Consider the following 23176-nt stretch of genomic DNA (forward strand, 5'->3'; position numbering starts at 1 on the left):
AAACTGGTATAGGCAATGGATAACAAAGGCAAAACAAAAAACAAAAAAAGAACCAAAACAACTGAACAGGCACACCTGTTTTTCTCCATGAGGCTAAGTGAAGTGGGTAACAGCACTCTAAGCAAACTGAAAGGCTATAAGAATCTTGGAAGCACTATGATGAAGAAGAAATGTACCAGAACACTAAAAATAGTAACTATGGTCTCAAATTTCAAAAGAAGGGGAAAGATGGATTTTGCAACATTAGAAAAGATGCATATTCCTGTTATGAACTGAATGTTTGTGCCCTCCCCTCAGTTCATCAGTTGAGCCTCTCCCTGTGTGATGGTTTTAGGAGGTGGGGGCCTTTGGGAAGTAATTAGGATTAGGTGAGGTGAGCAGGGTGAGGCAGTCATGAGTGGAATTAGTGCCCTTATAAAAAAACCCAGAGAGCTCTCTCACTCTTTCTACTATTCGAGGATACAGTGAGAAGTTGGAAGTCTGAAACCTGGAAGAGGGCTCTAACCAGAACCCAACCATGCTGGCACCCTGATTTTGAATTTCCAACCTCCAGGACTTTGAGAAATAAACTTGTATTGTTTGTAAGCCACCCAATCAATCTATGGTAATCTGTTATAGTAGCCTGAACTAAATCACTGCCAAGCTAAATCTAGCACATCTCCCTCGGAAAAGGAAGCAGTAAACACCAGTAATTATCATTTTTATTAAAAGCCAATTATGTTGGACGAACTTGACTTTCTTTTCCATTCCTTCAATCAGGTGTATTTATGAGGCACCTCAACATGTGGCAAGGGTTGCTCTAAGCACTAGGGGTACAGCAGTGAACAAGACAAACCAAATGTCTGCTTTCTTGGAGGGTCCATTCTCATGTGTGGAGACAGACACGACAAAATCAATTAAACCGATAAACAGATCTTTTCAAACAGAAAAAAAAAAAGTGGTAGGAAGAAAATGAAGCAGGGCTGTGGGATGGAGCACAGTTCTCAGCCTTGGCACTGTTGGCCCTTGGGGCTAGATAATCCTGTGTCCTGTGGGGCGCTCTTGTGATTGTTGGATGTGTAGCAGCATTTGTGACCTCTACCCATAGATGGCAGTAGCATCACCCGAGTTGTGGCAATCAAAAATGTCTCCAGGTATTGCTAGACATCCCCTAGGTGGGAGGGGCAAACTAGAATAACTAGTTCTTGAAACTAGTTATTGAAAACTAGAAAACTAGAATAACTTGGTGGTACAGTTATTGCTACTATAGATGGAGCAGTTATAGGAGGTCTCTCTGGGGAACCCCAAACCATGAGAATAAGCCAGCCATGTCAGGAGAGTTCTAGACAGAGAGTTACAGCTGGCACTAAATCACTAAACTGGAAGAGTCTGGTGGGCAAGACTGAGGGCTGGTAGAGACAGTGGTCTTAGTGATCACAGACGTAAGCAGCAACTGGGGGACACAGGGCCTTACAGACTATAGTTAAGAATCAGAATTTTATTCCAAAATAAATGAGAAGACATTGGAGGGCTTTAAAAAGATACGTAGCGAAAGAATGATATTCTCATTTGAGAATATCAAGCCAGTGAATGGATAATGGACTGTAGGACCAGGTTGGCAGGATGGAGGCAGGAGTCTGGTTGAAGGATCCACCTGGGCTGCCCAGGGCAGGGCTGCCACATAAGGTTGGGTGGATTGTATGTGTACTGGGTTGATGGTTTATAGATAGGAAACTGGGGCTCAGGTAAGTAGTTATACTCAGTTAGTTCATTATAATAAAATTGAGAAGGAGGCCACCTCCAATATGGTTAGATGAAAGATCCAGGTCTGACAAACAATTCCAGTCTCCAATTTCCCTCTTGAACTGGAATTGGAAGTTAGCAGTAGGGAAATGTATCATGGCACTCCATGAACCTGTAGTTCAGTTATGGACATGTTGGCAGAAGTAAATGGTGATTGGTACTCAGTGGCAAAAGCAGGGACCTCTGAGATAAATAGAAAGAACATGAAACATACGAACAAGAAGAAAGCCAGTACAGCAATATTAATATCAGGGAGAAAAAAGACATGAAAGCAAAATTTAATAAAGTAGAAAACAAGCAAACAAAAACAAAAGGAAAAAATTAATGAAATCAAATCTAGTTATTAGAAAAGACTAATAATATGAACCCATCTCTAGAAAGATTGAACAAGGAAAAAAGAGAGACAATACAAATAGATAATATTAGGAATAAAAGAATTATATTACTACAGATATAGTAGAGATTGAAAACTAGTAAGAGAATATGAACAATTTTATTCCAAAACCTTTGAAAACTTTGATGAACAATTTTCTAGAAAAATATTAAATAGCAAAGTTGATGCAGAAAGAATTAGAAAACCTGAACAGACCAGTAATCATTAAGAAATCACATTACTAGTAAAATATCTATCCCCCAAATAAGGAATAGGCACAGACAATTCTATAAATATTACCTAATTCTCACATATTAGAGAAATCCCCTGGCTTATACAAGTTATTCAGAAGAAGAGAAGAAAAGGAAGGCTCCCTAGTTTGTTTTATGGTGTCAGTACAACTTTGACTCCTAAACCAGACAAGAGCTGTGTGATGAAGGAAAATCATAGGCCAGTCTCAATTAGGAAAATCTAAATTATTTCCCATGGTAGAGGGAAACTGAACACTGCACTAAAGTTTCTAAAATTCATCCATCTAAATGACTTTACTATCCCCCTTTCAATTTATATTTGACTTTAAGTTACAACTTCAGTATAAATGCTGTTTAAGGTAGTCTGGGATATAAAGATGTATAAGCCTCAAGTGGCTTACATCCAGATAGGTTAAAAGAATCTCTAGTAAATATAACAGGCAGAATGTGAGGATGGCCACAAAAAGTACAATGAGATTCAGGAGATGGAGGGATTCCTTCTGTTTGATAAGACTGGAGAATGTTTTAGGAAGGAACAGACATTTGGTCTGGGTCTTAAGTGAAGAGTGGAATTTCAATATGCAGGAAACAAGATGGAGGAGCAAGGAATCAAAAGAGGTGCCAAGATAAGAGCAAAGAGGCAAGAAAATAAAAAAGTCTCTTCAGGGGAAACGTGAACATTTCTATGAAGAGGATATATGTGCTTATTTATACTTCCACTTTAAGACAAAGCTGGTAGATATATAAAAACCCACCACCACCATATGACTTAAAAATAGCTGGGAAAAAAAAAAAAGAGTGACAGGATCACAACACGAAATTAAGACTTAGAGTAATACAATAAAATACAAATTCCGGAATTCTATACATTTGATACTAGTAAGTGATAAACTTGGCTGTGAAACATAAAATTCCAAGGAGTCAACTCAAAGGGATAAACATGATCAATTACATAAATGTTATTAAATAAAGTCACATTATTTAACTAATAGTCAAGATGGAGATTGGATTGGATTTGCTTATGAGAGCACAGACATTCTGATTAGAAAATCATGGTCTCAGTAATATCCTTAGCATAGAGATGAGTTTCACTGGGCTGACCTAATGTTTTCCATTAAGATAAACCAATGACCTACAACAAAAACAAAACAGAATAAAGAAACTGTGTGGGATCCTCTGCAACATGGTACAGGTACATAGTTCTCTGCTGCCTGGGCTTAATCCAGGGCACATTTTGGAACATGTAAAGGACCATTTGCATTACATATTTTTCACTCAATCTACCATAAATTCTGATTCTCAGTTGATCAACATTTCAGATAGTTTAAGGGAGTGAATTAAAAATTTTACTCCCTGGAAGTTGGACAGCGCATGTAAATCAGTGGAGTGAGAACACACCCTCCCACCATGCACAAAAATAAACTCAAAATGGCTTAAGAACTTAAACATAAGACATGACACCATAAAACTCCTAGAGGAGAACATAGCAAAACATTCTCTGACATAAATCCTACCAGTGTTTTCTTAGGTCAGTCTCTCAAGGCAATAGAAATAAAAACAAAAATAAACAAATGGGACCTAATCAAACTTAGGAGCTTTTGCACAGCAAAGGAAACCATAGACAAAATTGAAAGACAACCTACAGACTGGGAGAAAATATTTGCAAATGATATGCCTGACAAGGGCTTAATTTCCAAAATATACAAACAACTCATACAACTCAATAACAAAAAAACAAACAACCCAATCAGAAAATGGACAGAAGACCTAAATAGACATTTCTCCAAAGACATACAGATGGTCAATAGGCACATGAAAAGATGCTCCACATCGCTAATTATCAGAGAAATGCAAATCAAAACTACAATGAGGTACCACCTCACACCAGTCATTAAAAAGTCTACAAATAACAAATGCCGTAGAGGGTGTGGAGAAGAGGGAACCCTCCTACACTGTTGGTGGGAATGTAAGTTGGTGCAGCCACTATGGAAAACAGTACGGAGGTTCCTCAGAAAACTAAAAATAGAGTTACTGTATGATCCAGCAGTACCACTCCTGGGCATGTATCTGGACAAAACTGTAATTCGAAAAGATACATGCACCCCTATGTTCATAGCAGCATTATTCACAATAGCCAAGACATGGAAATAACCTAAATGTCCATCGACAAGTGAATGGATAAAGAAGATGTGGTACATATATACAATGGAAAACTACTCAGCCATAAAAAGCAATGAAATAATGCCATTTACAGCAACATGGATGGACCTAGAGATTATCGTACTAAGTGAAGTAAGTCAGAAAGAGAAAGACAAATACCATATGATATCACTTGTATGTGGAATCTAAAACATGACACAAATGAACTTATCTATGAAACAGAAACGGACTCACAGATATAGAGAACAGACTTGCGGTTGCCAGGGGGGGAGAGGGTGTGGGAGGGATCGATTTGGCATTTGGGATTAGCAGATACAAACTATTATATAGAGAATGAATGAACAAGGCCCTACTGTATAGCACAGGGAACTATATTCAATATCCTGTGATAAACCATAATAGAAAAGAATATTTTTTAAAAAGAGCATGCACATATATATAACTGAATCACGTTGCTGTTCAGCAGAAATTAACATTGTAAATCAACTATACTTCAATAAAATAAATTAAAAAATTAAAACTTAAAAACAAATTTACTCCCCAGCCATTACCTAGAACCAAACTCTCTTATGTTGAAAATTTTAAAAAGCCACATCCTTTAACCAACAGTTAAAATGGAGGGAAGGTGACATTCTAATTTCCTCCGTTGGTATAGCTTGGATTTCTACAAAGGGTGACCCAATCTTAGATTGCATTTTTGACAGCCTTTGTTCTAAAGGAACTCTCATATGTATCTTGAAAACAGATTGGAGATCCTCCAGTGCACTGGAGGAGTACTTAACTAATCCTGTATGTTTATATAACTCAGTCCACTTTTCAGAACCTGAGCTTCCATCACTCTCCAGTTAAGCCAGCGGTGCTGCCTACCTTCTGTTTGCTTCCTCAGGTCCACTTTCCTACTTTTTCCACATTGCTCTCCTCCCTGGGAGGCTCCCTCACCTCACCCTCTAAATTCCTCTTCGTTTTAACCAATGAGGGCCCCTGGCGGGAGATCAGAGGAGGAAGGAAGGAGGCTTCCTTCCTGTGGGAAGGCCTCAGGCTGACTATGTCCCTCAACAGTAGGTCACAGCTCCTTGTAGGATGGCCCTTTCTAGCCAAAATTCTCATTCTGGGTTCTGGGAATCACCACCTCCCCTCACCCCCTGAGGCCTAGGAATAACAGCTGTTCTGTGACTGTTCCTGGGTTATCACACTATTCCTTATGAGTTCCTCACAAGTTGCCACCATCTTTGTAAATACTCCCTTTATTAAATATTTCTCCAGTTACCCTTATTCGAACGTGTCAGCTCTTTCCTGCTGGGTTCCTGATACGCTAGTACATCTTGCTTTCAAAAGCCATGACTTCTTATCTTCCTCAAATGCCATCAGTTTTCATAAAGGTCTTTTTTTTTTTCTCACATCAGTTTTGACGTTTCGCTATTCCAGCTGGAGAAGTACCTTGGATTTTTCCTCAAGCTAGAAGCCAACACAGTACAAAAGGGCTCCTCTGTGGGTGTTCCTCCCACAAGACACCTGAGTTGTACCACCTCGTCTCGGTGTGCGTGGCTTTTTCTCACTATAAAATTCCTCACCGCAAACAAACACCATATCTATAGATATGCAGAAAACTTAAATGTACATTGAGAGGCCTGATTCCCTCGCCTCCCACTGGCCTCCAGCCACTGGAGCTGGTCCCACACATCACAGATGGGGAGCAGCTTACTGACACAGCAGGAGCCGTCATGGATTTGCTGAGGTGGGAAATGCGTGTCCAAGCGTGAAAAGAATTCAGTAGGTCACATGACAGTGTGAAAGTCAGAGGTGAGTTCTGACTCAGTTATTCTCAAAATCTCTCTTTGGGGGCTTCCCTGGTGGCTCAGTGGTTCAGAGTCCACCTGCCGATGCAGGGGACGCGGGTTCGTGCCCCGGTCCGGGAAGATCCCACATGCTGCAGAGCGGCTGGGCCCGTGAGCCATGGCCGCTGAGCCTGTGTGTCCGGAGCCTGTGCTCCGCAACGGGAGAGGCCACAACAGTGAGAGGCCCGCGTACTGCAAAAAAAAAAAAAAAAAAATCTCTCTTTGGGAAACTTTGGCTATTGAACTTGATGTACTTTTACATGGGACAATGGGAGACCAGGAATAAACACATCAACCTACAGAAGTTCAAAAAAATTATCTGTCTAATTGACAAGCACTGGGCTAGAAGAGAGAAGACTTAAGTTCAAGTCCCAACTTTACCACTTTCTCATTTCTGGATGACATTAAACAGCTCACTTATTGAGTCAGTTTGTTCACCTATGAAATGGGATAATAATACTTGCCATGTCTATCTCAAATGGAAATTGGATGGACCCAAGAACATAACATATTTGTCTATCTGCCAGCACTTATTGGAAGCCTGCTCTGGGAAGGACTGGCCAGAGGCGCAGAGGCGACTGGGGTGGGAGTGGGATGGGAGTGGGGAGAGACACCAAAATAGGCTCTTTTGGGGAAAAAAAAAAAAAAAAAAAAGATTTAAGTCCTGAATTAAAGTAACAATTTAAAGGACTTTTGATGATACTTAATTATCAGCACCTAGTCACCAAATATAATGCACCAAATGATAAAATATTATTACAAAAGTAAATGAACACAGAGTCAGTGCCAAGTTTGGTCTTCCAGGTTTGGTTCAGGGCAAAGCCAGAAAACAGTGAATAAACAAGGGAACACTGTAGTTTACAGAGTATCAATTTACCTTGGAGAAAGGGCAAATGTTTGGAACTGGGATAGAGCCCATTCAAACAGCAAGACTGAGAGAGCGGGGGTAGTGTGTGCTCAAAGAGTGTGATTCTTCTGACAGCCCAAATATATCATTACCCGGCCTCGAGAGAAGGAGTCAAAAGATTATCCCTTTTACCCGTTTTTCACTTCCAGCATTCACATGGGTGTAAGACCCAATGTACTAACTCCTCAGCCAAAAGTCATAGACAGAAAAAGCTGATTCCAGAAGGTCTCATGAAAAACATAAAAGGATCTTCTAGTGGTGTCACTCACAGGGAGAAAGACAAATTCTTTTCCATAGTCTTGTCAGACAGAAAAAAAAAGCCAAAAATTACTAATTTAAAAAGAAAAAAAGAATGCACAGAGATCACCATAAGAAGCAGGTCACGGGGAATATGAAATTTATTGTGTTTAAATGTCATTTTTATTTTAGGGAGTACCAAATAACTCACCTCGCAGAAGTAGGAGACAATGGGATTGACATATACACACTACTATATATAAAATAGATAACTAATAAGGACCAGCTGTATAGCACAAGGAACTCTACTCCATACCCTGTAATGGCCTGTATGGGAAAAGAATCTAAAAAAGAGTGGATATATGTATATGTATAACTGACTCACTTTGCTGTACACCTGAAACTGACACAACATTGTAAATCAACTATACTCTAATAAAAAAATTTTGAAAAGAAATAGCTCCATAAATATAAGGATTAGGTTACTTCTAAATACTCTGTTTCAAACATACATGTGACAAGAGCTCCCCCTCCTTTCCATCCCTCTCCCTCCTTCCTCCCCCACTGCCCTCTGCTGCATGTATCTACAAAGGTTGGACAAGTATTGTCAATTTTCTTAGTCCTCTTGGAAATTATTTCCTTCCATCACCCCATACAGCTATATCCTTGCCCCACACCTATAGAAAGCCAATATATTTGTATAGCAATGTATTTATGTAATTCCGATGGTGAGTTTACAAACGTTAATGGTTCCATGCTCTCTTAGCATGTAGTTCAGTCTTCTGCATATAACCTCTGTTAATGTTATGTGGCAACTTGGCTAGGCTATGATGCCCAGTTATTTGGTTAAACACCAGTCTAGATGTTGCTGTGAAGGTATTTTTTAGATGTGATTAACACTGAAATCAGAAGACTTTGAGAAAAGCAGATTACCCTCTGGAATGTGGGTGGGCCTCGTCCAATCAGTTGAAGGCCTTAAGAGCAAAGTTTGAAAGTTTTCTGAAAAGAAAGGAACTCTCCTCAAACCTGCAACACAGAGACTCTGCCTAAGTTTCCAGCCTGCTGCCCTGCAGAATTCTGACTCAAAACTGCAACAACTCTTGCCTGAGTTTCTAGCCTGCTGGCCTGTCCTACAGAATTCAGACTTGCCAGCCTCTAAAACCGTGTGAGCCAATTCCAATTCCTTAAAGCAATTTCCCCTCCCTCCCTCCCTTTTCTCTCCCTCAGACATACATATTTCTCCTATTGGTTCTGTTTCTCTGGAGAACACTGACTAAAACACAATTACCCTTTCTTCGCATGACATTCTTGCAACCATGCCTTCCTTAAAGTAAATACATACGTGGTTCTTTGTTTTAAGAAAAGTCTGTGTGTTGCAGATGACTCTGTAGATGTTCTCTGTGACCACACAGGAAAGATCAGGCATATGCATCACTGTATGGGGTATTGGCACGCGATCCTTAGCTGGCGGGTCTACAGCTGGAGGATGACCAAGCTGTTGGCAAAAGCCTCTGGGAAGATTGATCCTAGGGAACTAGAACACAGTGCTGAAGATCTCAAGGGAGATTGTTTATCTCCCAGCACTCTTAACAAGTTTTGTTAACAAGAGACAGTAGGTGAGGTACGATGAGAAAAAGTGTCTTTCTAATGCTCCCTCAGATTTTTTTTTTTTTTTTTTTTTTTGTGGTACGCGGGCCTCTCACTGTTGTGGCCTCTCCCGTTGTGGAGCACAGGCTCCGGGCACGCAGGCTCAGTGGCCATGGCTCACGGGCCCAGCCGCTCCGCGGCATGTGGGATCTTCCCAGACCGGGGCACGAACCCGTGTCCCCTGCATCGGCAGGCAGACTCTCAACCACTGCGCCACCAGGGAAGCCCTCCCTCAGATTTTGAGAATATGGCCTACTGCTCTCCAAAACAGTGTGGGAGCTGGGAGGAGGTGTGGCTGGCTGATGTGAGGGTAAGAAGCCAATTTGTAGATGGTGTGTCATCTTGCATATACTATCAGCCTACTTTCATTTTTGAAGACCAGGTTTTAATTTTTTTTTTTCAGGACAGTCTTGATTTTGGTCCTACGATCAGATTACGCATCAGAAGATGTCTCCAGGTTTTTGGTCTGGAGGATATGGCTATCTTATTATCATAATGCTTCTGTGATCACCTTCCTGTCTCCAGGATTTTCTTTATGTTACTCTCCTCAGTTAACTTGGCTGGCCTCTCACCCCCTTTCTCCACCTTTCCAGACTATGAGCTTCCTTTAATGCCTGTCTCAAATCGCAGTTCTCAGGACCGCAGTATGACTTTTGTGGACCTTAGGCACTTTTGCCTTCACAGGCTCCTTCTGTCACTCAAAACAGAACAAAACAAAAACCTAAAAATTTGCTTCACATCTGCATTGGTAGAAAGAAATATAATCCACACCGGAATATAATCCACATAGGAATATAATCACTTTTTCTTTTAATTTTGAAAGAAATTCAAAGCTTCTCATGGGCCTTTTAAAATATCGTGGGCCCTGGGCACTCTGCCTCCTGATGCTGTTGGATGATAAGCCATCCTCGTTCCTCCTCCATAAAAGTATCCTATACAGATGCATCTCTCTTAACTTATTAACATAGAGAGGCTCAAATTCAAATCCCAGCTTCTTCACTTTCTAACTATAAACCAGAGCAAGTGATTCAAACTTTCTGGACATCAGTTTCCTCTCTTGTGTAATTCTTACCTCATATAGTTGCCATGGTAACGTGAGACCCTGCATATACAATGCTTAGTACCTGGTCCAGAGCAAATGCCCATTAACTGGTAGCTATTTATATTTAACCTGACATTGGTCATCAACTATCTTGATTTAACTATCACCCTATTATCTACCTTTTCACTTATGTTTAACTCCCGTATTAAACTGTAAACTCCTAGAGGGATGGGACTCAGTTTTAGACCAGCGGTTTTCCAACTACTGTGCATCAGAATACCCTGGAGGCAGTGTTGAAACACAGACGGCTGGGTCCCACCCCAGAGTTCTTGATTCGGTTGCGCAGGTAATATGCCTTTCTAGCAAGTATCCAGGTGATGATGAGGCCTGCTGGTTTTAGGGCCCCATTTAGAAAACTACTGTTTTAGGTAACTCTGCACCCTCCCAAAATCTAGCACAGAGAAAAGCTTTCAAATACTTCAGAGTAAATTATTTAGGCAAAAGGTAACACAAAATCCGGCGGGAAAATCTGTCCCCTCCCCCAACCGTGAGAAGATTTCCATTACTTCAGGGGCTGAGCAGAAAGAGATGAGCAAAGAAATCTCATTAAAAGAAAAGGGGCGGGCTTCCCTGGTGGCGCAGTGGTTGAGAATCTGCCTGCTGGTGCAGGGGACACGGGTTCGAGCCCTGGTCTGGGAAGATCCCACATGCCGCGGAGCAACTAGGCCCGTGAGCCACAACTACTGAGCCTGCGCGTCTGGAGCCTGTGCTCTGCAACAAGAGAGGCCGCGATAGTCAGAGGCCCACGCACCACGATGAAGAGTGGCCCCCGCTTGCCACAACTAGAGATAGCCCTCGCACAGAAGCGAAGACACAACACAGCAAAAATAATAAATTACTAAACTCCTACCCCCAACATCTTCTTTAAAAAAAAAAAGAAAAGGGGCTAGTGGCACAATTGAACACTGTCATCTGTTGGGTTTCAGGGGCATGTGCAAAATGCAGACAAGAAGCCAAATAATAGCTCAGCCAACTCGAGGCTGCCTGTGTTCTGAGCTCAATCTATAACAGTGCCAGCAGGGCTGCTGGGATCCATCTGCTACTCTCTTTTTGATAACAGATCTGAGGTCCTTCTGGAAGGAAATAGCTTGACAGGAAGAAAGAAAGATTAGGCCAACTTAAAATGTCTGGATTTATGAAGCTGCACTTGAATATGGCACAGCTTTTAACTCTTTATGGCACTTTGCTAACCTTCAATATACCCCTGCTATGCTTTCTGATTTCTCTGTCCCTTTCATGGAGAAATGTGAATGACAAAGCTCTCCTGGACACTTTCTATTTATACATAAATTAAGGTCACAGGATTCAATAATGAAGGAAGCCTTGAGATCCTCCAGCCCAACGCACCGATTTTATGGATGAGGAAACTTAAGCCTAGGGTTAATCCTAAAATACGTAACTGGTAGTGGTAGAACCAGGCTGGAATCCAGCTTCCTTGACTTGCAGTGGGTATGTAGTGTGTATAGTCCTTTACGCTCCTAAAATGAGTAGGAAAAAGATATCCTAAATGTCCATCAACAGAGGAATGGATAAAGAAGATGTGGTACATATAAACGATGGAATATTACTCAGCCATTAAAAAGAATGAAACAATGCTGTTTGCAGCAACATGCATGGACCTAGGGATTACCATACTAAGTGAGGTAAGTCAGAGAGACAAATATCATATGACATCACTTGTATGTGAAATCTAAAAAAAATGATACAAATGAACTTATTTACAAAACAGAAACAGGCTCACAGACTTCGAAAACAAACTTACCAAAGGGGAAATGTCAAGGGGGGGAGGGGATAAATTAGGAGTTTGGGATTAACATATGAACACTACTATATATGAGATAGATAATCAACAAGGTCCTACTGTATAGCACAGGGAACTCTACTCAGTATTCTGTAATTACCAATATGGGAAAAGAATCTGAAAAAGAATGGATATATGAATAAATGAATCACTTTGCTGTACACCTGAAACTAACACAACATTGTAAATCAACTATACCCCAGGATAAAATAAAAATTAAATTTAAAAAAATGAGTAGGAAAAAGGTATCTTTTCTCTACTACATTTTAAGGAGGAAACATGATTTTCTCCTTTACTTAGGTTACTTTTCACAACATGCCCTTTCGTCCCTGGAAGCAGGAGGGCTTTATCAGAGCAACCAACGAGAAATGAACCACTATAAACAGTTTTAGCAGGACCTGGAAACTTGAGGGCAGAGACAGTGTCCATTGGTTACCCAGAAACTTGGCCAGAGCAGATTCTCAAAAACCAAATGGTGAATGAACGAATGAATGAATTTCTGGTTTGATGGTTATTTGCCAATTTTTCAGTCAATTAAGGAATGAATGTTTCACATTAAGATTTTAAGCCTGCTGTGGATTCTCCTCTTTCTTTATTTGTAAGTTAGATGCTTACATGAAACCACAATCACCTTTTCCATACGATAGGCAGTGTGTCTGCTGGAAAAGTACAGGCTTTGGAGGTGGAAAATTTTGAATCCCAGAGTGTTCACTCCGTTTACTTAATTCTAGGCAAGTTATAGAATCTTTCTGAGCCTCAACTCCCCTCCCCCAACCAGGATATGTAAAATAAAGATAATAATACTACTTGAGGGTTTTTGTAAAGATTAAATGAGATAATGTGTGCAGACTGCCTTGCACCATGAATAAATGTGTGTGTCCTCTCCCCTCCAGCACCAACTGCCTATTTAAGGGTAATATAGGTATTGAGTAGGTGAAGTAAGTGTAAGTATCAGGAGAGTAAGTATAAGACTTTGGATGGAAACTGAAGGGACTTTTTTTGGCTGAAAAGGTACACAAATCATCATCATCATCATCATTATGGTTACCCAGCAGCTGCTTTTATGGATGATACGTTTTGAAATAAATATAAGCAAAGCTCCTATCATCTAGGTATTCTTCACATTCCATAATCCTTCACCATTTCCCCAGTTTCCAATAAAACAGTTTTCAGGAAAAAAAATAAACTGAGCTTTTTGCTTACCCTTTTGTTCTTGGTTTCCTTGTTCTGGGCTCAAGAAACTCTGTCTCCTCCTCCATTTCCGTTTCAGGGATTATGTTTTTCTGAGAAGACTGTGGTGAAAGCATCTCCCATTCACTGTCATGGGTGACAGCCTGCAACATAACTGTATCGGGGCCAGCCCTGCCGTGGCTCAGGCTCTTCCATGATTGGCTGTCCAGGCCAGAGGCTTCCTCTAGTGCTGAAGATTCTAGAGGCTTCATTTCTCCCAGAATCTGCATTTGGGGGCCCTTACCCAAGCTGTGATCAGAGGCTGGCTCCACAGCCTCGCCAGACCATCCAGGCCGTGAGTCCCTAGTCTCCAATGATGGATCACCAACCTCACTACAGCCCAAGACCATCCAACTCTGGTCTTGCCTAGGGCTTTCAAAAGATGATCTCTTACCATCTTTGGAAGACATTCTCTCTGCAGAAAGATGATTTCTTTCACTTAAGGAAGCAGGTTGACGTGTGTCTGGGAAGCATGCTAACTGAGTTCCTGGCAGCCCCGTTTCTTCGGAATCTATGTGAAACTCTTCTAATTCCGATGTGATTTCTCTTGCCTCCCAGGCCTCTGGCTCTGGGGGTGAATTTTCTTCGTGCTTTACAAGTATGTAATCCATTAGTGCATGGTGATTTTCATTCTTCTCAGTGTACCTTTCTTCCCCGTATTCCGATTTTATCTGCTCAGGCTCTTTGGTAGGAATTATTTTTTCTTCTTCCAACTCTAATATCCCCTTGCTGGCATCTAGAAGTAGAAGATGAAGGTGAGAAGGAGAGAACAAGGCTTAATTAACACACTGTGTGACTTGTGATCTTTGCAAATGATCTATCTAAAGAGAGAGAGTTTAAAAAACATTTTTATTTTGTAGAGCTGTTTTAATTTTCTCAGACCCTCTCAAGGATACTTATTAGACAAGCGGTAGAAATTACTGCGGTAAGGCAGAACTTGGTTAAGCATGCACTGCAAATGTAGTTAGTTCCTCTACAGCCACATTGGTAGGAAGAATGTGTCTTACAAATGCATTGGTTGAAGGAAAGCAGCAGTTTCTTGAGGGTGGAGGAATGAAAGGTTTCTTACCATTTGGTTGTCCTATGTCTCCACCTGCTGGTGAATCTGAATGATCTGTTTCTACTTCCCAGTCAACGTTTGGAGACAACTCAATGTTGGCGTCGACTCTGACAGGCAAAGGAACTGACTCAGGGTCTTCCTGAGCATGCAGCACAACCAGCTGGCATTCAGGCTGTCTGTTTGTGGCCTCAGCGTGGTTTTCCTTGTTTCTTTCATCAGGAAGGGCAGAAAGCAATACCTCTGCGGCTTCGCTCCCCAGAGGCTCATTCTCTGGAGTCCCAGCTTCCTCTGTGGTTTCGACACCAGGAGTAGGTTCCGTGAGATAGGACAAATCAAATGGAGGTGTGTAAGGTGCCAGCTCTTGCTTCAGGGCATCTTCCAAGGGAGGGTCACCGCCATAGACAAAGTGCTCAGGCTCTTTCATTAAATCTTCATCAATATTTTGGCCCATGACTTCATACTCAGAATCACCCCACGAGGCTTCAGAGGAACAGATATCTTGCTTCCCTGCCTCCCCATCAAATGGCATTTCAGGATTTCCTTCTGATAATGTCAGTTTACTCACGTCATCTATTGTTCCCGTGGATGTGTTGAGACCTGAGGCATCGCTGAAACTGTGGTCAAAGGCAGCTTCGCTGACATCCAGACAAGTGTCCGAGGCTAGCAAAGTATCAGGAACCGTGGCAGGATTCTCAGTAGCAAAAGCTTGCTCACGGTCCGACGGGCCCCCTGCATCGGTCTGATTCTCAGGAGAAAAGTCTTCTGATATCCAAGAGCTGTTGCTATCCACAGTTGGCTCTGGGTGAGTTACACAAGTATCAGTTCCCACGTTTTCAATCACTGGGATTGTTCTGTCAGTGGGTTCCAAAATTGGTGCTGTATCTGGGTTGGCTCCCTTTTCTGATGCTTTTAAACCTGTAATGTTTTCACATTTGTTTATTTTGGAAGGTTCAGGAGAACCTTTGTGAGAGGCAGGTTGAGATGAGTCATTTGTGTTTGCCTGCTCGCTGATTCGAGGCAGCGGAATTGCGTCTTCAGAAGATAGTTCTGAAGTATATGGGACACATTCCTGTGCCGGCTCCTGACTGGCTTCTTCATCTCTCTCTGGCTCAGTGGGATATAACTCACTGGATTCCCCTTCAGGCCGCATCCCAGCACTGATGTGCTGCTTCATCTCTGGCTTTGCTTCATAATCATGACATACATCAGGGCTGTTGGAAGCCTGGGAATTGCTGTCGTGGTCACAGTGAGTCAGTATATCAGGATTCTCACCATCTGTCTTCACACCGTAGGGTTGTTTCACATCCATCCACAAGTCGGGTGAAGCTGAGGCCAGCTGCCCACCCTCTTGGAAGTTGCCATGTAAAATATCTGGAACAAACGCACCTTGGGGGCCCTCACTAGGGGTAGAGTCGTCCCATTCAGAGCCTGACTTCTTTATCAACTGGGTAGAAGAACTGACAGCAGGGAAATCTTCAGAGGCAATGCTTGAATCTGTCATTTCACTGGGGTGTGATTTTTCTTCTCCCCACCGATTTGTTTCTTGACACTCAGGAGTTGATACATTAGATATAACGCATCCATCTTCATCTGTGTGAGTAAATGTTGGGTCTGGCTGATTCCAGACAGACAGCACTGTATTCTGACACTGTTCTTGGGTAAGTATTTCAGAGGTGAGTTTGTCACTGGCAGAAGACATGGTCTGTTCTCTGGAATCCTTGTCTTTAATTTGCTCCAGTATTACAAGCTGGCTAATAAGCTGACCAGCTTCTGGGTCTGGCTGCCTTGGTTGAATGTTCCAAAGTTGCTCGTGGGCATTCTCCCCATTATTATCCAGAAAGTGTGACTCATGTTTATCACTGAAAGGACTGGTACAGTGCGTTTCCAGGGACTCATGTTTATCACTGAAAGGACTGGTACAGTGCGTTTCCAGGGATTCAGTATCACCCTGAATGGGTACTCCCCAGGGACCCACATTTTGGCGTGGTGAGGAATTCAGCTCTAGCACAGCACTTGAGTTAGATGATTCCCCTTCAAATGCCCTCTCAGTTGGTCGCCCTTCCTGTAGGGAGGCGTTCCACCACTCCGTGCTCTCAGCTGAGAAGCCAGCCATTTCCAAATTAGAATCATTTTCCTTCTTTCGTTCAGCTTTGGGAGATATTTGCCATATGACATCTCCCGTCCTCCCTGTTTCTGGAGAAGACCTCGTCTCCTTCTCCACTGCTGTAACCTGTACTTCAGTCTCCTTTAGTGGCAAGAAATTCCACTGATCAGGGCTGCTTTGTTGATTGTCACAGAATGGGTTTGACTTGTTCTCATTCTCTGCTGGTTCTGGACTGCCTATAGAGGCAGAACATTCCTCAGACTTGGGATCAGCTGTGGCCAAGGACTTATTAGATTCATTCAACGAATCCCAAGCTCTGAGTTCACTCCGAGCAACCTGGCAAGTGGCTGAATGGATCTCTTTCTCCACTGACTCTTCATCGCCCTCACTATCATCATCAGAACCTGAGCTTGTTGAAATGAACTTGGCGTCCTCTTGCTGCGCAGTTTCAGGAATATCACATTCACTTTTTTCCTGATGGCTAACCACTAGATTTCTTTCCTGATATACATCTAAATATTCAGAATATTTGCCTGTTTCAGGGCTAGACAAAGAGGAAAAGGAATCACCATCTATTGAGTCATTCCAAATCTCTAAATATTTAGGAACATTGTGACCTAAGCTCTTTTCAAACTTGTCCATTCTGTTTTTCTCTAAACCCTTCATTTCGGTAATTACTTCTACTTGACCATCAGTAGTAATTAGCTCAGATTCTTGGTAATTCTGTGTATTCCAATCATCTTGGTTTTCCTTCTGATGCCCAGTATTGGGTCCTTGGTCCCAGGAAGACAATGCAGCCGAAGAGTCATCTAGGTCAGGACTGGATGCACTTGAATGTGTATACTCACTAGAAATACTGTTTCTGTCATCATTTCCTGATAAATTGGCTCCTGGAGGGCTGTTTTCAGTATTCTTAACTTCGAGATTCTTAGTCATCTCAGAACTTGTGCAGTTGACCTGCACATCACTGTCTTTAGGGCCATCCCAAAGGTCAAGTCCTTGGGGACATCCATAAGGTAGGTCTTGGTTCATTCTCTCCGGCTCCAGAATGTTATGTTCTTCAGCTTCCTCCACATCCATTTCAGGTAGAAATACACTTATTGTGGAATTCAGCCTACCTGAAATTTCAGTAGTTTCACCTGAATTACTGTGACTCATGAGGTGCTCTTCACAGGTCTTTTTTGCCTGCAGGTGATCTGTGGACACCTCTGTTTGCACATCACAGGGGTCTGGAGTGTAAGACCCCTTCTCATGCTCTAATACCTCCTGGGGTTCCTCCGTTTGAGGACTGGAAGTGACTGAAAGAGAGCTGATTTTGCCTGATTCATTGGAGATTTCTGGATGATCAGATGCAGCTGGGGAAGGGCATTCCTGGCCACCTTGCCCTTTTCCAGAAGCCCCTGAGGTTCCATCCATCAGCTCCTCCTCACTGGGGCGCTCCCTATCAGCAGCTCCCTGGGATTCCTTCTCAATTTTCTTTTGTCCATAACTGGGACCCCTCCAGGGATCTGAGCATGCAAAATGCCCTGAATTCTCAAGTCTGGTCACCAAATATGCCATATCACTTGGTGGGGTTCTCCTGCATGGGTCCTGCTTGTCAGGATCAAGTGTTTCTGACTCACTGGCTCCAGAGGCTTCCAGCATGTCTGGGATGTGACTGTCCTGAATTTTTTCGAATGAGCTGGAAGTTTCAGGAGATGATTTGCTTTGTTCTGGATCTGTAACATACGATGGGCCGGGTGACATTAATGACGACATGGCGTTATCTCTCATAACAGAATCCCAAATACTATTCGCGATCAGCTGCCCGCTTTTTTCATTCAGCATGTGAGAGTCGTTGGGTGCGGTGTCCAAGCTGTGCTCAGAAGAGGCAGGGAGTTCCCAATCTACCTGATTTGCTTCCTGATACTCCACGCTCCAGGGTTCCACCTGTCTCACTGAAAATCGGGTTTCGGGTTCAGAACCTTCAGCCATGTACCCTTGTGCCTGACCTTCACCGGTGATGGCCACAGCTGCACTGCAGTCATCCCAGTCCAAGTCGTTGTCCATATCTGAGATGGTCACAGTAGACTGAGTGTCCTCCAGAATCACTCTGTTCCACAAGTCGAGACTGTCGGGGGCCGCCTGGCAGGAGTTAGCGCTGTTGTGCAGAAGTGTGAGCTGTCGGTTTGTTTCATTATACAGCTGCATCATGCTGGGGTCATCGTAGCTGGACTGGCTGCTTTCCCCGATGTCATCCTCCACGGAGGTGTTCTGCTCATCTGTGGGCTCTGCCTTGAGTAAATCTTTATCTGGGCTGTGAGGGGCATTTATTTCAGAGCTACCATCTGCGGGAGGTGAACCCCACATTTTCAGGTTCCCAGGACCTGAACTAATTCTATTTCTAGGTAGCTGCTTTGGGGACTGAGGAGGCATGTCAGCATCCCCTGAGGTACAGTTAGCATCTTGTGACTCGAAACCTGCCTCTTTAGCAAGTGGCTTGTCTTTGGTTTCTTTTTCGTCTCCAGCAAATGTTGGTGAAGTACAAGAGTCAGAGGTAGAGTAGTTGGTATCTAAGGGGGATGGCACCGAATCTTCCCCTATGTTGGATGCACTGTAATCGGAACATTTATAGGATAAGAAGGAATCTTCCCAAGGTGCTAGGACATCTGACCCTCCTTTCTTGTTACCCTCCTCAAAAAGTTTCCAGGAATCTACATTTTCAAACACCTTCCCGCTAATTTTTGGATCCACAAAACCATTCTGATCATCCTTTACTGGCTTAGAACTATTCCATGCATGATCCAGATCAGATGTGGGATTTCCAGATACAAGAATATCATCCCGGGAGTCATGGTTCTTCTTGCCCCAGATTTCTGGAACTGCTTCACTATTTGCATCACTGGCCGAACTGTGTATGAGGTCTTCTGAAGGGAAAGAAAACCCGCTTTTTGCCATGGCCCACTCGTTTGGGTCCCTCACAGAAGGTGTCTCACCACCCATGGGGTGCAGATTCCAGGTATTTTTCAAAGCTTCGGCGTCATCTTCTTTAGCAAATGCTCTCCAGGCTGGGAATGACGCTGCAGCAGTTGGTTCCCCGTCATCCGTGGGATTTCCCCATGGCTCAGGCATGGCTGTGGGTGAGCGATCAGAACGCCACAAAGCAGCAAAGTCTTCTATCAGGTGGTTTGTTCCCTGAGGAAAAGCATTCGGCAAATGCGAGTTTTCAGGGGACATATCCTGAAAATGCAAGTTTTTCTCATTTTGGTCTTGAATATTATTGCGGCCCAGCCCAGGCTGACCAAATTCTGACTCCCAGGGACTTGACTTTGGGAAGTCGAGAGTCTTGGGGTGAAATATAGAATCTGAGGCTCTCCTATCAACTGGGCTTGGCTTATGATCTTTCCATGACTCGGGGCTCTGGAAGACAGATTCCTGTTCACTGGAACTCCATGCATCTGCAGCGTTTCTAGACTCAATTTCCAAACCACCCCACCAGCTGCTGCACCGTGCCTGGGTTGGAGGTGGCCCAGTGTGACCCGTGGTGACTGTTTTGGGGGTCATATCTTCTGAAGAGAGTAGAGCTGGTTCTTCAGTGGATGGTGAGCTCTCCACAAAGCTATTCATAGGTGTTGGTGGGACCCTCCTTCCAACATTTTTCAGACATTCTGGTGAAGGAGATTCATCTTCTACAAACCCTGTCAGGCTCAAATTTCTTTCAGAATTATCACGGGGACTTTCTTGTCTCTGGACAAACTCCTCATCAAATTCCACAAGGCTATCTTTGCCAGTCCCTGACAAAAGAGAACTGGATGAATAATTTGACACATCCATCCCTATCCCATCAAGTCTCTTAGGCCCCGTGGAGAGCTGTCCTTCTGATGAATCGCTGTTGGGGAAGAAGTCATCTGTTGGGGAGTAGTCTGCAGAATGGGAAGATGGTTGGGACTGCCCAGAAACCATGGGTGCTGAGTCAAAGTTGAAAAGGTCAAAGGATTCACCGTGTTCTCCAGACGGGGCGTGCTCCTCCGCTACTGCCCCTTCAGGGATGGGACTGTAGGAGTCAAATCCTGGGAGGAGGCTGTGGTGAGGCCCAGCACCTTCTCCCACTGGACTGTCATCACTGAGGAAAACTGAGCTCTCCTTGGATGAGCGGCTGCTCCTAATGGTGGCCAGCCCGCTATCCGGGCTAACGAGGTCCACGTTGACATCCACCTGGGCCTGGTTAGAATCACTGAGATCGGGAGGGTTTTCCATGAAATTCACAGAGCTGGGCTGTGGCTCTATGTCAGAACCATACAACTCCATAATCCCGGAAGACCCCTGGGAGAGCGGGGCGCTGCCTGCCACTGCTTCTGTGGAGGATGTCCGGCTATTAGAGGCCATCTCTGGACACCTCCTATTGATGACTTCCTTGACCAGGAGAACCACGTGATCACAAGTCACTGAAGGGTTCTCCTGCTGATACACCAGAATCTCGTCACAGCCACATTCAAAGGGCTCCAGCTCCAGGCGAGGGTTCTGGCACTCTTCCAGTTCACAGCAAATCTGTCGGGGAGGCACAGGGATTTGTGTGAGCACTCAGGCTCTCTTAGCTCTTTGCAATTTGTCTTTCTTAATTTTTTGTAATGTAAAATTAATCTGTGTTCATCTGTCTAGAAAGAAGACAGAGAACTGAGAATTGTATAACATAAAACATGGAAAGTCTCACTTAATATACCACCAATGCTTTCTTTAATCCTACCAAATTGGCTTTTTGTTGAACCCAAAATCATTTAAAACCTTTCCTCAGTGTAACTTAATACCATCTTCCAACAGGAGTAAAATTCAACTTTGCAAAAGCCAGAGATAATGCTGGTTGCTGACAAAACTAGGGGAAAAGTATTGGAATAAGGGAAAATGGGGCAGAAGAAAGGCTCTTGTTGGTAGCAGGCAGCCAGGACCTGCTTTAACCTCTGAAAGCCTCAGAAGGCAAGGGAGAAAGTAGGAAAGAGAAAGCAGCTACCAGGGGCAGCTTTCTCAACGGCACTCAGGCCCCAACTGTCTCTTCCTGCCCCAGGAAGCATCTACACGGGGCCCAGAACAGACAAAGCTGCTTTGGAAGGCAGGGAGATGTGTGATGGTCAGTGTGAGGCCAAAACTGGGCTGTAGCTCTATGATTTTTTTAGGAAATGTTGAAGATATTTTGCACACTGGGCATTTGAAATGGCTCCATAGGATTAGTGGAGGTAATAATAACAACAACAACAACAATAGTAACAACTACAGAGCTCACATAGATAGTAATAATAATAATTAACATTTATTGAATGCTTTCATATGCCAGGCACCGTTCTAAGGGTTTTATGTGCATTATCTCCTTTAATCCTCACAATAATTCTACAAGGTAGGAACTTTTTATCCCCATTTTTCCAGTGAGGAAATAGAGAGACAGGAAGCTTAAATAACTTGACCAACAACACACAGCTAACAAGTGATGGAGCCACATTTTGAACTTAGGCAGTCCAGCTGCAAAGGCTGACCCTTAACCAACTGGGACCACATGGCCAAAGAAGGATTCCTCTAGAGCAGTCTTGACTTTGTGTTGCTCAAGATTTCAAGGAGATATCTCTTGGGCAAATGGGTGGGGAGGGTTGGGATGGGGGCCGAGGAGAGACAGGGTGGAGTCAACTCAAGGGCTTCTAACCTCTTCATCCACTCTTCTACTTCTGTCTGTTTTAGATTAACCAATTTCTAGATTGATTTGCTACAAAAAGTGATTTGCAAACCACTGTATTGGAGGCTTAGGAGACCTAAGTCCTGTCCCTAGGAAACCAGTGACCAAAGATAAAATTCGGCTTTGAAACTCAGTGCAGAGCAGAGCACTAAAAAAGCCACAGGCTGGTGATGCAATTCACAGATGTATGTGGGTCAGAAGGGTACCAAAAGCATCTGCAGCAGGACAAGGGGGCTCATTCATATCTGGACTTGAGAGGGCACAGAGAGGCTGGAGAGTGACTTCAGTCATATATCAAGAAATGGATCTCTTGGGGGACAGAAAGTGAGGATGTCAAAGAAGGGAGTTGAGACTTCACCTCTAGCCACCTGTGGGTAGACCAGTTGTCTAATCCATTAGTGAGGAAAGATAAGTGATGGAACCGTTCTATGTCCATGTCATCCATATTATAATGAATTACGTATCTTCTCATATTAGTTATTAAATACACCTGCTTTGGCATACCCACTGCCCTATTTTCATTAATTTTGTCTATTTCTTATATTTCCAAAGCCTTGGGTTAAAAGACTCTGTTCTCAACCAAGAAGATCTGACTGATTACCCAATCAGAATTTTAGTACCTGGAGAAAAACTTTTTTTTTTTTAAACATATATGAATGTTTTTCTCAAGACATATCCAAGGTGTCAACATGGTTGTGGTCAAAAAACTAACTTGGATTAAAGCTTCAGATCACAGTTACTAAACACTGGAGACCAAACAGATGTTTAGTCAGGGACTAAACTTTGTTATCATCAGGTAGCAGTCCTCAAGGAAAACGGTACCCAAAGGAGGACTAGCCCTTATTGGGTAAAAAAGATATGATCTTTCTCTTTATGAATTCAGCCTAGAAACGAAACGGTTATGGGGCTCTTTTAAATGCCCCTACGTGGGGTGAAGGGAGTCAAAAGGTACAAACTTCCAGTTATAAAATAAACAAGTCATGGAGATGTCA

General features: G+C 43.1%; 1 protein-coding gene across 1 annotated transcript in view; it reads right to left on the reverse strand.

The window, feature by feature from the left end:
* The window catches only part of PRUNE2 (prune homolog 2 with BCH domain), a gene marked incomplete at both ends in the record, with an annotated part of 266187 nt that overhangs the window by 71176 nt on the left and 171835 nt on the right, over positions 1-23176 (reverse strand). The window contains 2 exon segments of the mRNA XM_079706041.1: positions 13299-14061; positions 14395-21016. Coding sequence (XP_079562167.1) covers positions 13299-14061; positions 14395-21016 — 7385 coding nt within the window.

This window comes from Hyperoodon ampullatus (assembly GCF_949752795.1).
Source record: "Hyperoodon ampullatus genome assembly, chromosome: 6".
Taxonomy (NCBI): Eukaryota; Metazoa; Chordata; class Mammalia; order Artiodactyla; family Ziphiidae; genus Hyperoodon; species Hyperoodon ampullatus.